Source organism: Thunnus thynnus, chromosome 3 (assembly GCF_963924715.1).
Source record: "Thunnus thynnus chromosome 3, fThuThy2.1, whole genome shotgun sequence".
NCBI classification, from domain to species: domain Eukaryota; kingdom Metazoa; phylum Chordata; class Actinopteri; order Scombriformes; family Scombridae; genus Thunnus; species Thunnus thynnus.
In genome coordinates this window covers 1,118,220-1,132,320 of record NC_089519.1, presented here as the reverse complement: position 1 = coordinate 1,132,320, position 14,101 = coordinate 1,118,220, and the positions used below count along the sequence as shown (strand labels likewise).

General features: G+C 40.4%; 2 protein-coding genes across 4 annotated transcripts; both read right to left on the bottom strand.

Annotated features, from left to right (window-relative positions):
* Positions 1-1,532: 1,532 nt before the first annotated feature.
* On the bottom strand, positions 1,533-7,092 carry rnaseh2a (ribonuclease H2, subunit A). 2 transcript variants are annotated; one of them, XM_067579140.1, is made up of 9 exons: positions 6,988-7,092; positions 6,577-6,712; positions 4,912-4,983; positions 4,487-4,613; positions 4,300-4,387; positions 3,980-4,117; positions 2,721-2,808; positions 2,311-2,434; positions 1,533-1,883 (listed from the first exon to the last, which is right to left on the bottom strand). In XM_067579140.1, exons 2-9 carry the CDS (start codon positions 6,701-6,703, stop codon positions 1,721-1,723), a joined length of 927 nt encoding a protein of 308 aa, XP_067435241.1. In that variant the 5' UTR covers positions 6,704-6,712; positions 6,988-7,092; the 3' UTR covers positions 1,533-1,720. The 2 variants fall into 2 exon arrangements, with proteins under 2 accessions (XP_067435241.1, XP_067435246.1); XM_067579145.1 differs by having other exon boundaries at positions 6,992-7,087.
* A 766-nt stretch (positions 7,093-7,858) lies between these two features.
* Positions 7,859-13,790, bottom strand: LOC137174073 (transcription factor Sox-10-like). 2 transcript variants are annotated; one of them, XM_067579119.1, is made up of 4 exons: positions 13,660-13,790; positions 12,580-13,247; positions 11,906-12,177; positions 7,859-11,727 (listed from the first exon to the last, which is right to left on the bottom strand). In XM_067579119.1, exons 2-4 carry the CDS (start codon positions 13,014-13,016, stop codon positions 10,940-10,942), a joined length of 1,497 nt encoding a protein of 498 aa, XP_067435220.1. In that variant the 5' UTR covers positions 13,017-13,247; positions 13,660-13,790; the 3' UTR covers positions 7,859-10,939. The 2 variants fall into 2 exon arrangements, with proteins under 2 accessions (XP_067435220.1, XP_067435229.1); XM_067579128.1 differs by lacking the exon at positions 13,660-13,790 and adding an exon at positions 13,354-13,582.
* Positions 13,791-14,101: the final 311 nt, after the last annotated feature.

Below are 14,101 nucleotides of genomic sequence, written 5' to 3'. Positions count from 1 at the left end.
TCAACTTTAGCTATGAACTGTGGGAAAAGGATCCAGGAGTCTAGAAACAAACCCAATGAGAATTAGCAACGGCGGACAGATATGCCTTTATTTTTTAGTTAACCTTTGTGAAGCCGGGCAAGTCAACAAAGAATTTATTTTTATGAAGAAGTGATGAACAGCCCTGTGTTCCTGTAGATAAAAGTGTGTGTTTCGTCATACATGAAGTTATCTGTGAGTTCTGGACAAAGAGCTTAGAGGTGGATCAACTTCTCTTGAGACAACAGGAGGATTTTCTGAGAAGACGGGGTTTGGTAACCATCTCAAGACCATTCAATGCAACGCCAACAGTGCTCTGTTGGGTAAATACCAATGACCTTGCAGTATTTAAGGAGGGAACGCTATGCAGTAATACCAATGACGCTCATCCTCCGTTTTCCCCTCATACTTGTTTGTTATGTAAGATGTAAAACAAAAAATAAAAAATCCTCAAGATGTTTTAGTTCAAGATGTCTGCTGCTGGTGGTTTAGGAACAGTGATTCAAATGTGATTTTCTTTTGTAAGTTATAAATCTATTTTGTAAAAACAAAACATGATGAAGCTAAAATTAGAATCAAGTCTTCTCAGTTGACTTACAATGGCTGAGTTTCAATCCACAATACTTCTTTAGTACTGAATGAAATGTAACACGAAGTGTCAAAAACTGTCAAGTAAATGCTTATTCACCATTCTTTAACTATTCCTTGATTGAACAGTTTGATTTAATGCATATTTCAAGACTGTATTTTATTGAGGAAATGTTCTTGTATGGCTGCTTGTTAAGAGTATTGAGAGAAATATGGTTTTGGTATATATACTAAAACTCGGGTGTCATTAAGAAACCCAGCTGTCTCCTACAAGAAGGAAAACACATAAATTACAAGTCATGTACAGTTGTGATATACAGTACTGTGAAAAAGTTTTTTGCCACTTTCGATGTTCAGATTCGTATCCATAACGCAATACCATCAGGGAGACGTCTGATTGGTCCCAATTTTATTCTGTAGCATGACAACGACCTGAAACATACAGCCAGAATCATAAAGAAACATCTCCAGCGACAAGAAGAACAAGGAAGTCCTACAACAGATGGTATGACCCCCACGGAGCCTTGATGTCAACAACACTGAGTCAGTCTGAGATTACATAAAGAGACAGAAGCAACTGAGACGCATAAATCCATTCTAAGCGACGCTTGGAACAACCATCCTGCCGAGTACCGAGAAGAACTGTGCGTACCGAGAAGAACTGGTGCAGTTTTAACTTTCCATTCTGCAGTTATATTGTGGTGAATATTTTGCATTTGATGGAGTCAGCCAATCAGAGCGTGGTTGTTTTGGGAGCAGCAATGATTCATGTGAAACACTGAATGCTTTTCAAACCCCTGCTGTCTACTGTCATGTTGCCACCAGAGGGCAGTATAGGAATAAAAGATTAAAACCTTTTCCAACAACACCTCTCTGCTTCTTCAATGTTGTAGAATTTTAAACAAAGTCTCTTAAGAACACAAAACTTATTTTGAAAATTATTTTTATGTATAAAAAAAAACTGGTACAAACATGACAAATAAAGAGATCTTCATTCCATCAAAGTCCATCCACATCTGAGCCCAAGACTCAAATGTTTGGTTCTATACATGAATATCTGACAATGTGGTTCTGATTTACTGTATGTGTGTGCATGTCCTCCAATGTGTTCTCCTCAGAGTGTGTTGAGGCTCTTCAGCCTCCGCTCAGTGAAGAAGCGATGTGTCTGGTGGGTCTGGGTTTGGTCGTTACCTCCAGCTGGTGCACTGAAGTAGGACAACATGGACCTGTTGTTTTTCCGCTGCGCTGCTTTCTCTCCATCCTCCTCATCGTCATCCCTGAGGACAGATTTAACAAAACAAGACTGATTTCTATGCTGTGGTTAGTACTCATCTCCTGAGGTCAAGTGATTTGCACAGACATTAAGCGTGACCTGGAAATCAAAGAGGTTGTGGTTTTCACACACTAGCACATGCAAGTGCTCTTATCTACACACATTCACACAACAAAGCAATTTCTAAAAGCATTTTTGTCAAATTTTTATCTTTTATTAGACTTGGAAAAAAGCTGGAAACCATTTGAGTGCTTTTAGAAAATTCCTGTTCTCTGCTAATTTTTCTCAGAGCAAAATCACCCAGAGCACAGACACCGTAAACATGTTTTTATGCTGGATTTCAATGGTATCCTTCTTCAACTCCCTAAAGCAGCCTCTTGCTTTTATACATCTAAGGACTTTGGTCAGAATCAGGTTTGTGGGTTCTTTACCAGTGCACAGTCACAGCCTTGCTGTCCATCAGGGTTTGGGCAGTGCTCCAGCTAAAGCGGACAAACTGAGGGTAACCAAAAACAGGGTCCAGGTACTTCAGCAGCCATGCTTTGGTCTTGGGGTCTGGAAAAGCAGGAAAAAGTCTCTCTCAGTGTCAGTTCATCTACATGCATCATTTGTTGTTTATTTATTTGCACAATATCAAAATAGTTAATATTGTCTAACTGTGGCAGATTTTTTTTTTTTTTTTTTTTTTAAGGAATGTCTGATAACAGTAAGTTCACTCAAATGCTAATATTATTTAATACATTTTAACAAGGTTTTCTGAAACATTGTTGTTATTATAAAAAGATTAATGATGAACAGCTATTTTCCAGTTATAGGAGATGAAGGAGCTGTTGATTGTTACCATTCGGGTATCCTGAGCCGTAGTCTGCATCCACCTCTCCCAGGTCTTCAGCAAAGTTCCAATCTTTTACAACACGATCTCTGGCCACCTGAAAATTGACGCATGACATCAGGAAACTGAATATGAACACAGCTTCAAATGCAGACGTTGAGTTTTTCAGTAGAAACAATATTTAAATTTGTAATCCTAAATTAAGGCCATGTAGGTAGAAAAGAAATACACACGAGCACTCATGCCAACCATAAACAATATTTACTGTTACTTATTATTATTATATTATAGTTTATTGATTAACAAACTCGAACATGGCGCACCCTGGTATCCTACTGGTTGAGACACATGCCACATAACCGCACCGTCCATGGTTCACATCAAACTGTTGCTGTTCAATAAAGGTATACAATCCCCAAAACATGGGAAAAAACTCAAACATGGTTCTGAAGGTGGCTTTAATTGTTCAGATGCCAAAGACACACACAGTAATTAACTTTGATTTAACACTGGGGCAACGGTACTATTCAATATCAAAATGATTTAGATATATCAGCTTAGTAATTGCTACCCAAGATGCTAACTAGGGCTGCAACTTATGACTATTTTCATCATCAGTTTTTCTGTTTATTTCTTTTAATTCTGAGCTACAAAATTCCTGAGAACAGTGAAAATGTCTGTAACACTTTCCTACAGTCCGTGGTGATGTCATTAAATTGCCTGTTTTGTTGGACCAACATTCAAAGACATTGAATTTACTATCACATAAGTCAAAGAACAACAGCAAAATGTCCATAAATAACAGACTGGAACTGGGAAATGTTTTGCATTTTTGCTTTTAAAAATGGCTTCAACGTTTGATCAATTATCACAATAGTTGCAGATTGCTTTTCTGTTGATTGACTAATCGTTGCAACTATAATGTCAACTAATAAAATCTACACAGTTCCTTTAAAATTTTGGATATATGAGGGACTAGAACAAGAGACAGAAGACTGCTGTTCACATTACACGGTCACACAAGCTTTTTTCGAAATCTGGTTTCAGCACTCCTGTTAAGAAATAAATGTATGAAAAAGTATCTTAAACAACTCTGCAACCTCTTTAACTGAAGGTGTTAATTTCGTATTACACGTCGGACTCATAAGATCGTCTTTTTCAGTAAAAACAGAGAAATTAAGGAGCTTTGACGTAACTTCACAGCCTGTAAAAGGAAGTGAGTGATGGAAGAGAGACGCTGAGATAACAGCTTGCTGAGGGTCACTGACCTTCGCACAGATACTGGCTGCACTGACGATGGGAAACAGGGAGTCGGCCTTTGGCCTGACTGTCACCTCAATGCCCGGGAACAGCTGGGACAGCTTCGCCTCATACTTGTCTGCTGGGCCAACTGTGTCCACAAACACCTGCAGGGCACCAGAGAGATGAAGGAAAGGAGACAAAGCAAGACAGGAAAGGGCAGAGATCTTCATGAAAAGAATCAATGACTACTACATTAAAAGGACAAATAGACACAGCAGAAAACAAGACGCAGCCAATTCAACAAAACATCAGGTTTTCAATTATACCACTAGTCATATTTACATACCTCTTTGAGCTGTACTCCATTGTCCAATGCATACTGAACTAAACCAATCGCTGTATCGTGTGAAAGGGCGTTCAGGTTGTATTTTGTCCTAACAAACGCAGACATTTTGTTAGTGTATTAAAGTAAAACAAAGTTTATGAATAAGAAACAAGGAAGTATATGCATTATGCTGTATTTGACAAGATACCTCTGTAACATGCAGGTAGAGATGGTGTTGGGTGAGAGAATATGCACAGCCCATCCAACATAACTTTTGGCTTCTTCCAGTTTCTGGAAGAGATTCTCTCTTTGTGCTTCCGTTAGAGTCTTTGAATCTGATAAGAGACAAAACATCAATCCAAAGTTGCTGTGGAGGGATTTTATTTACCGTTATGGAAGTTAATAATGATCCATGAATCATTTGCAGGTGGCATTTGGGTGCGATGAACAGGCTAAATCCATGTTTTCTTTTCAAAGATACATTTTCATACAACAGCTTTTATTAGTCACTCACTATTGTGACCAGCAGGATTAAATAGGTTGCATTAGTTTAAAAAATCTTGCTAAGAAAAGCCGTTCAATCTCCCTCTCAAATCACCACCTGCAGAAATAAATAAAGGTCAATAAGATTACCTGCCACTTTCAAGCCTTTTAACTCCTCCTTTTTGGAAAGTGGACAGAAACATATTCCGTACACCATCGGCCCTGGATCACAAACAACACAAACTCTGTTAATATGTACATTCAGTTGACAGTTAGCTAGAACTAATACAGTCTAATACAACAGCCATGCAAACAAATCCTCCTTTTAAGAAGGTTATAATGCTCAGTTTTGTTGAAACAATATTAGAGAGGTGTTGATTCAACTTTAAGGTCAATTTGGAGGTGGCAGTTTGTGCTGCTGTTGAACTGCATTATACTGAGGTGTGATGCTTATATTTTGTCTTAATCTCTTTAACTCAGCTTGGACACCAGCGGGCCGTTAGTTGGACCTCTCCTCCTTGTTGTGGTTTTGTTGTAATCTGAAGACGTTGTGTTTACAAAAATATGGTATCTGCTAATGTCCTTTTTGGAAATCTGTCTGGACCTTTTCAGGAAAAACAAACACTGTAGAAGTGTCATACTGCGTCCTATCTTCTTCAACTCTGAAGCAGGTATTCACTGGTATTTTGTTTGCAGCTCCATTCTGTCCCTGACCTTTACTGACAAAGCCACATGCACTTTTTTAGACTGAAAAATATATATATTTTAGCAGACAAAATGTTTCTATTTTTACTGACTTCAAAGACCTTTGTGCTCTGTTTCTGTATCACCTCAAGTGTTTCTGATACTTTCACAAGACACTTTGGGAGGTTTCCATTCTGGCAAGACCTTATTAATGCTTTTAGTCACTGTGGCTCAGGAGCTACAGCCATATTAATTTGGGTACGTCATTTCAATATTTGCTCCAATACAGAAGCTGGAGTGGGAGAGGTGAAGGCCAAACTAAAGCCTCCAAAATTAAAACAACATCAAATCAAAAGATCTCTAAAATAGTTTAATCAAGACTGGACATAATAACTTTCATTAAGGCAGGATTTTTTTCGTGATGGCCTTTATAGAGTTAAAGGAGAGGTTCACAAAACAACAGTCAGGCGCTCATATGAACACTGAAAGAAGTTTTCCTCGCTGTAATCATTCCTCATGTTCATACTGGCTATTAAAAGATCCCCTTCAAATGTGCTTTCAATGTAAGTGATGAAGGGCAAAATCCACAGTGTGTCCACACAGTTATTCTGTGAATAAATGCAATTAAAAGTTTATATGAAGCTTATATGAGACTTCAGTCTGAGTTAGACATATCAAGTGGATATCTGACACATTTACAGATTTCATAGCATCAAATTCCCTCTTTGTGTTTCCCTGTTGAGCTGCGGTGGAAGTATAGTAACCAAAAGAGGGAATTTGGCACTAAAAAGACTGTAACGTTGAAAGATATCTACTTGATTTGACTCATTTGGCTTCAGATAAACTTTGAAATACATTTTTGCACAGAAGGAGGACTGTGGATTTTGTCCCCCATCACTTCCATTGTAAGTGCATTACGAAGGGATCTTCTAATGTCCAGTATGAACAGGAGGAATGATTACAGCAAGAAAAAAATGTGTCAGTGTTTATTTGATTCATTCTATCATAATACCACAAATGAACAACGCGTTCACACTGTGGCTGTATATAATTATTCACCTCAGCGATACAAGTCTGTAGCTTAAGAAGATATAATTTCTCCTTTTTTAAAAAAACAAACTAGCAGCATACCCAGCACAGGCCCCCTGCCCGCCTCGTCGATGCCCAGACAGCAGTCCTCAGTCTTGCAGGCATCAGGGATCAGAGAGGCCAGCCGGCAGCTCACAGAGTTGTCTGCTTCAAACGGGCTGAGGTCCATGACTGCTGGCTGAGAGGAGACAAAGTAAATCCTATCATACTCAAGTCTCTGCAGAGCCCACAGAGGTGACTTCATTCTGTTTCGGAGGTTAGTACGTTAGCAACAACTCCTAACTGTCATGTTAGCTAACGTTAACTTCCAAAGCTGCAACGCACTCAAACGTTAACTAACGTTACTTAATGTTAACGTTGACGTTTCTTGAGTCAATTATGAGTTCAGGCTGCTCTGACGTGACTTTAAAGTAGCAAAATATCGGGATAAATCTGAATTAAGCTCATTCTTACCTACTTGGGACAATGACAGGACTCTTCTCGACTGTTTGATGTTTTTCTTTCTACTGCAGATTTGGCGCCCCCTGAGTGACGTCACGTGCCTCTTCTTCGTTTTTTTTTCTTCTTCTTCTACATTTTAAGCCGCATTACCGCCACCAGCTGGTCTGGAGTCTAAACTGCATCCTTTTGCATTTTTTTTCTCTTGTACTGCGCTTCATAATTGTGTAACATAAATTATTATACATTTTTAGCTTCAGGTTTATTGACAACACTCTAATATATTGTAATATACAACACAGGAACATCCCTGACAAAGTCTGCTAAAGTTCTGGACTTATTTCCATCTTCAACCCCTGGAGGAGTTTGGTGTCTGACATGAAGAAATATTACAAATTAAGTACTAAACATAGATAATTGAATCCTATAAATAAACAAATTTTTCAGGATGCACTCGAGATAAAAGCTCAAATATTTTCACATAATGTCACATAAAAAACAGCAACTGTGTGACACTAGTTCAACATGCAAATATTAGTGAATTATTAATACTCATGTTTGTATTTCCCTTCCATGTGTCTCATTTTTAGTCTGATGCATAACCTCTAGCATGTTATCCCCAGTGTTGGAAGAACTACAGCCTACTCAGATCCTGTCATAATACCATAATACTCACAAGTAAAAGTCTTACATTTAAAATTACACTTAAGATAAAGTGTGTAAGTGTTATCAGATAATATACTTCAGTAGTATTAAAAGTCAAAGACTATTATGCAGAATTGCTCCTTTCAGAGTGTTATAATATTGTATATTATATTATAGAGTTATTATTTAAATTATTATTCAAACAGCATGTTGATATTGCAGCTGGTCAAATGGGAGCAAATTAAAACAATTATAACAATTTCATATTCTGTTAGGTAGACTCATCTATGACAGTGTGCCATATTTTAAAAGATGATTCTGTATTTTTACATGTAAAATCTCAATCTGTAAAGTAACTGGTAAGTAAAAAGCACAATGTTTCCCTTTGTAAGGTGGAGGAGTAGAAGTAAAATGTACTTATTACTTTCCACAAATGATAATCCCAACTGCTGGATTTAAGATTTACAGTCTTAATTTTAAGATACCCATCTCATTTTATCTTAATTATTTTATTGAACTGATTTATCAGAGATGACTAATGCACATTAATCAAAATTAACCAAGATTTTGCCAATATTGAATTTACATCTGCCATCCTTTGCTAGGAATACGGCCTAATCTGCAAAAATGAAAAGTGTAAAGTGACATAGAACAGACATGGCCAGATTAACGTGCTGTGAGGCCCCGGGGCCAAAAATGAGCTATAGGCACCTACTGACACCCTGTTTGTGGTAATTTGGTCAAACACAAATTTATTTCAGGAGATGCATAAGACAGGTAAGCATGCAGGACTCCCCTGAAGGCCCTTTTCATTGGAGTTGATGTTGTGCTTCGGTGGTGATATTCCCAAACAAATTTTCAATTCATCAAATTACCACAATTCCTCTCATAAATTTCCAAATGTGCATATTCAGTAGTTTATTTTCAATGCAATCTCTTCTACTTTTTGACTGTTTTAAGAAATTTAAAGTTTATTTGTGTTTTTTGTAATTGAAAAATAAAATAGTCTAAAAGCTTCGACCACAGTTCATCAGCTTGATTACCGTAATATTTTTATATAACTAGTTTTTCCTTCTCATGACATCTTTTTTTGCTCACAACATGATTGTATCAGTGTTTGTGTATCACCTGACCTGAGTGCCACCATTTTAAAATCCATAAACCAAGTGTAGCCTTAATTATTAAAGTTTTCTCTTTCAAAAATTAACTACAGCACTTTTCCTCTGGTTCCCCTTTTCTCCCAAAATTAACTTCAGCTCTCACTCCTCATTTTGGATATTATCACCTTTACCATCATCTGTGTTTTACATTTCCCTGAAATGCAATGCCAACACAGTAAGCATGAAATGATTTTGGATACCTGCTTAATGAGTTTAAACTGCAGCTGAATGAGGAGGCGGGGAGGAGGGAGCCTCAGGTGGAGAGGAAAGGGCAGAGCGAAAGGAAAGCCATGTACAAAAGTCCAAGTGTAGCCTACGTTAGTTACTGAGCTGAAATTGGCCTTGCCTCTGGCTCTTTACACCCACCCCTTCTCTCTCCTTCTGTCCCTCTCTCCCTCTCTGAATGGCTCTCTTTGTCTTTTCTCAGTAACACGCAGTCCCCAGCCGATTAAATGTGGGGAATTAGTAGTCAATTTTAGCCTACCACACACACACAAACACACTAAACAGCTTAGGTTGGTGGGGCGCTGATTGTGTTGTTATTACAGTTCACACGTCAGCAGCATGTTTTTAATTTATTTTTTCTTCACCCTTCACTTACTAAGTGCACCGTTTGTTGCTATTCTTGAGCTGCCGCTGCCAAATAAAATAACAATCTTACACAAGCTTTTTTTTTTTTTTTTTTTTATAAATAAATTGATTTAATAGATGACAACAATAATATTTCAACATTGCTTTTCTTGTAAGGAAGCAAAATACTCGAGTGAATGTATAGCAAACACTTTACAAAACTATCCAGAATTATACAAAATGGAAGAAGCAAAGGTGTGACACGCAATGCATTATTACTTACATAAAAATAATAACTACATGGTAAGAGGGTCAGTATAAAATGATAAAGTATGCATCACGTAATAAAGGTGAAGCCTGTGGTAATGACCATTATTCACATTGCTGAAGAGGAAGAGGCCTGTTTGGGCTCTACGTAGGAAAAAACTGCAAAGAAGAAAACATGCTTATGGCCTACATGCAGTGCAGAACGGTTGTACATGTGATTCTAATCCTTAAGTAGGACCCAAAGCTGGCCATTTATCTCAAGAGATTTGGTTGAGACTTTGCACTTATAGATTTTAACTCAGTTATTTGAAAAATCAGATGTGAATCAGCAAAATGTTAGGCACTTAAAAAGCAAAAAAAAAAAAGAAGAAGAAGTTTGGTGACTTAATTGGAGTTTTTTTTTTAATGTTCTGAAATTGATCAGATATCCAGGGTCGTGTTTCTCCTTTGCTATTGGCACAAAATGACTAAAGTTGAGGTAAGTGTCCAAGACTGAGCGATAAGCTGAAATACATCTTCAAGAGCTCTCTTTCCCTCTCTTTTTCCTATTTTTCCCCTTAAATGCTTAATTGTTCAGTTTCAACAAAGTAAGGAAGGACAGAAACACAGACTGCGTTATCTACAGAGAAAAGAAGGTTTGCAACTATCCTTATCTGGCCACATAAACAACCTCAGGGAGCGTCATATTTCAACAAAACATGCTTCTCCCAAAGCAGTGGTGCAGATGTATAAGTGTAATATCAAATCAGTCACAATAAAGTTACATCCTAGGATATCAACAACAACAATAAACTTACTACTCATATAAAATAACACAATGACATCAAAAAAAAAAAAAACATCTCCTTTAGTTTGGTTAATAAAAATCTGATTATGTCAGTCGAGACCCTTCGTTTCTGGGTCGTATCACTCGTCAATGCAACATCTGTTCACTCATTTACCTCCGTTATACACACTCGCTGTACATCCCAACACATAAATTCATGATGGCACACGTTTGTTAATGTTTATTCATTTTCTGATTGGCTGTTGGCCCATGATTCACACTTTATACTGTGTGAGTTTGTGGCTGCTTTTTTTTTTTTTTTTAAAGAATAACTGTGTAAGGCCCCATGGATGCTTCTTGCATTATATTGGCTAAAAAAGTAAAAACCTCTAATATTACATCAATATGGCACGGGCACACACACACACACATACACACACACACATATGCACAATCACACACTCACATTTGCACACACATACACAAACACACACACACACACACACACACAGATCCACTCACACGCTTCCCATATTTCCTTCTGCTCAGCTGGTCTCCCTCAAGGTCTTGTGAGTGTGGTGTAAACAGGCTGCTCCCAGTGTGTGGGGCTGTGAGAGGGGGCCACGCTGGAGGGGTCTCCTATGGTAGTGTACAGAGGCCTCTGTGTAGGGCCCATGTAGGAGAAGGCTGAGTACAGCCCCGGGGCCTGGCTGGAGTGGGCATAGTACGCCCCGGGGGCCTGGTGCTCTCCGTACTCAAACTGAGCCCTGGAGGCCAGCGAGGGGAAAGCGGAGCCGTAGTGAGGGAGGCTGAGCGGGGTGTAGGTGACATGGGTGCCTGAGGAGGGAGAGGACGAGGCCTCGGCATAGTGGCTCCCAGACGCAGACTCGCTCTTGATCTGGGCTTTGGAGGGGTCGGAGGAAGATGGAGAGGCCTGAGGCTGCTGCTGCTGTTTGGAAAGCCAGGCGGAGTGCCCGCTCGCAGCTGCCAGGGCGTAGGCGTAAGACGAGGCCGAGGATCCGGCTGCAGGGGCCCCGGCTGCGCTCTGCGGATGGCCGTTGGGAGGAAGGTACTGGTCGAACTCGTTCACATCAAACGGCTCGATGTTGGACATCACTTCGTGGCTGATCTCGCCGATGTCCATTGTGCCAAAGTCGATGTGGGGTTTAGCACTCGATGATGAGGGACCACCGGATGCACCTTCAGCTCCCACCCCGAGTGCCCCCCTGGACCCCCCTGATCCTCCGGCCGCTCCTGCTGCCCCCTCCCTCTTTCCATCTGACAGCTTCCCAGACTGGAGCTCTGTCTTTGGGGTGGTGGGGGGCGTGGGCGGGCTGTGACCCTGACCTAGAAGAAAAAGGAGAAGGGGCAACATGGTTAGATGAACTGTCACAACAAGTTTGTCTCCTTTTATTGTAACTTTGATTTATGAATCAAATTGATTTTTTTTAATGTTCCCTTATGTCTTGACCAGATATTTCCTGAAATGGTAAAACACAAATAATGATGTTCAGACTCAACCTACCAGCAGGATGGTGGTGGTGATGGTGGTGGTGGTGCAGGTCACCCAGGGGAGACCCAGCCCCACCATTGTGCTCCAGATGCAGGGTCTTGTAGTGTGACTGGGAGTGGCTGGCCTCCCCTTCCCCCTGGCTATCAGACTCACTAGTAGTCGTTAGTTTGCCGTTTTTGCGTCTCCGGGGCTGGTACTTGTACTCCGGGTAGTCCTTCTTGTGCTGTTTCCTCAGCCTCTCCGCCTCCTCGATGAATGGCCTCTTGTCGTTCTCGTTCAGCAGCCTGGGGGGAGAAAAACAAGGAGTGATTTAGCCTTATAAGCCCTCTGAGTTAATGTGAAAGTTTTGTGTTGGAATATGTCTGAAAATAACAAATATTGTTCAATCAGTGCAGTGCGTAATGGATAAATATAAGGTTATTGGACATAAAGGCTTATTTCAATGAATTTTAAGTATGCAGATTCCGACATTTTTAAGGAACAAACCAGAAAAACAGCAAGTTAATTTTTGTCTCTAGGTGTGTCCCTTGTTTACAATCAACCACCAATCTGAGCTCATAATTTCCCCACTTTCACATTTAGGTTCAGGCTCTACATCCCCACTTCTTCTTACGCACAAACTACACAGGAAATGTGCCACTGTATGGCCACAGTGTTCTTTTGTGGGACAGCCTCTCCATACAGACCTCCACAGTTTGCCCAGGGTCTTGCTGAGCTCCGCGTTGTGCAGGTGGGGGTATTGGTCGGCCAGTTTCCTCCTCGCCGCTTGCGCCCACACCATGAAGGCGTTCATGGGCCGTTTGACGTGGGGCTTAGCTTTGTTTCCGTTGTTTACGCGCACCGGCATAGGCACAAGAGTCCAGTCATATCCATCCAGCACCTGACTGACCGCCTCCCTGATGCCGATGGGAAAGCGATCGTCCTCTTCCTCCGATTTGCCTCTGGATCTGTCATCCCCTCTGCCATCCGCGACGCACAGCGCGGTCAGCTGCGGCGGCGCCCCGGTCAGAGGTGAGTCCTGGCCGGGTGGCGCTCCGGGTTGAGTCGGAGACAGTGAGTGACCATCGTCTGACCCTCCGGGACTCAGCTCCGCCTCGGACAGGCTGTGCTCCTCGCCGGACATTTTTTTTTCTCTTCCTTTCAACTAATGACAAACAACCCTTGAATGCAAAAATTGTTTCAAAGAGAGCACAAACTATTCAGTGTAATTAAATCGTTTTAATTCGATAAGCTGTCTTGAGTCTGCGACGATCCCAGTTATTGGTGACTCTTCTCAGGCAAAGCCATACTGGTGCGTAAAAGTGTCCAAATCCTTTCGTCGGCTGGAAATCCGTTTCACCAAAATCAGCTACACCTAAAAAACCAGAAGAAGTTTAAAGAAAACAATTAAATAATCATAACCTCCTCAAGTGGGGTAAATTATAGCCTATAATTTCAGTTTTCCTGTGAATCAAACATACCCCGGTTTACTTGAGGCATATTTAACCAGGTTAAGAGATTTAGCGGACTAAATGAAACCATATAACTGCCAACACGACATCTCCAGCCAACAACAATAATAATAATAATAATAATAATTATATTTGGACGAAAGGACCGCATCCAGAAAAAATCATATTCCGCCCATAAACATTTTCATCAAAGCCAAATTAACGTTAAAGGCTCCTTCGATCAAAAGTAAGAAGAACACAGCTGGCACATGACTACTGATATGAAATATTCGCTGTTATCTTCGAAATTTTGTATTAAAAAATTACATAACTTACCAATTTAGATGTCCAGTGGTCCAACATGGGAGTGTGTGTGGCTGACTGTAGAGCCGATGAATGGCTGCTCTGTGTGGCAACACCGGAGCTTAAAGAGCGCCTTGTGAGAAGGACTGCGAGAGAAAAAAAAGTGATTGAAAGTGGAAAACATTCCCAAAGAGGCAGCATTCCAGCACACAGTCAGCCCCGCCCCCTCCGGCAGCACGCCGCGCTCTGATTGGCCCTCTAATTATCCCGCTGCTCTCTGATAGGACGGGAGCAATATACTGTTAATGCCGGTCTGTCCATCACTGCAACATTTCCAACACAGACGAGGTGAGATTTTACATCGGAGTGGCTTAAATGACTCTACAGTGCGCCCATTTAGAGGCAGGAGAAGGCCAGCTTTGTTGAACGTGTTGACATGCTATATCAAACAAATAAACAATCATGAAGAGAGTTA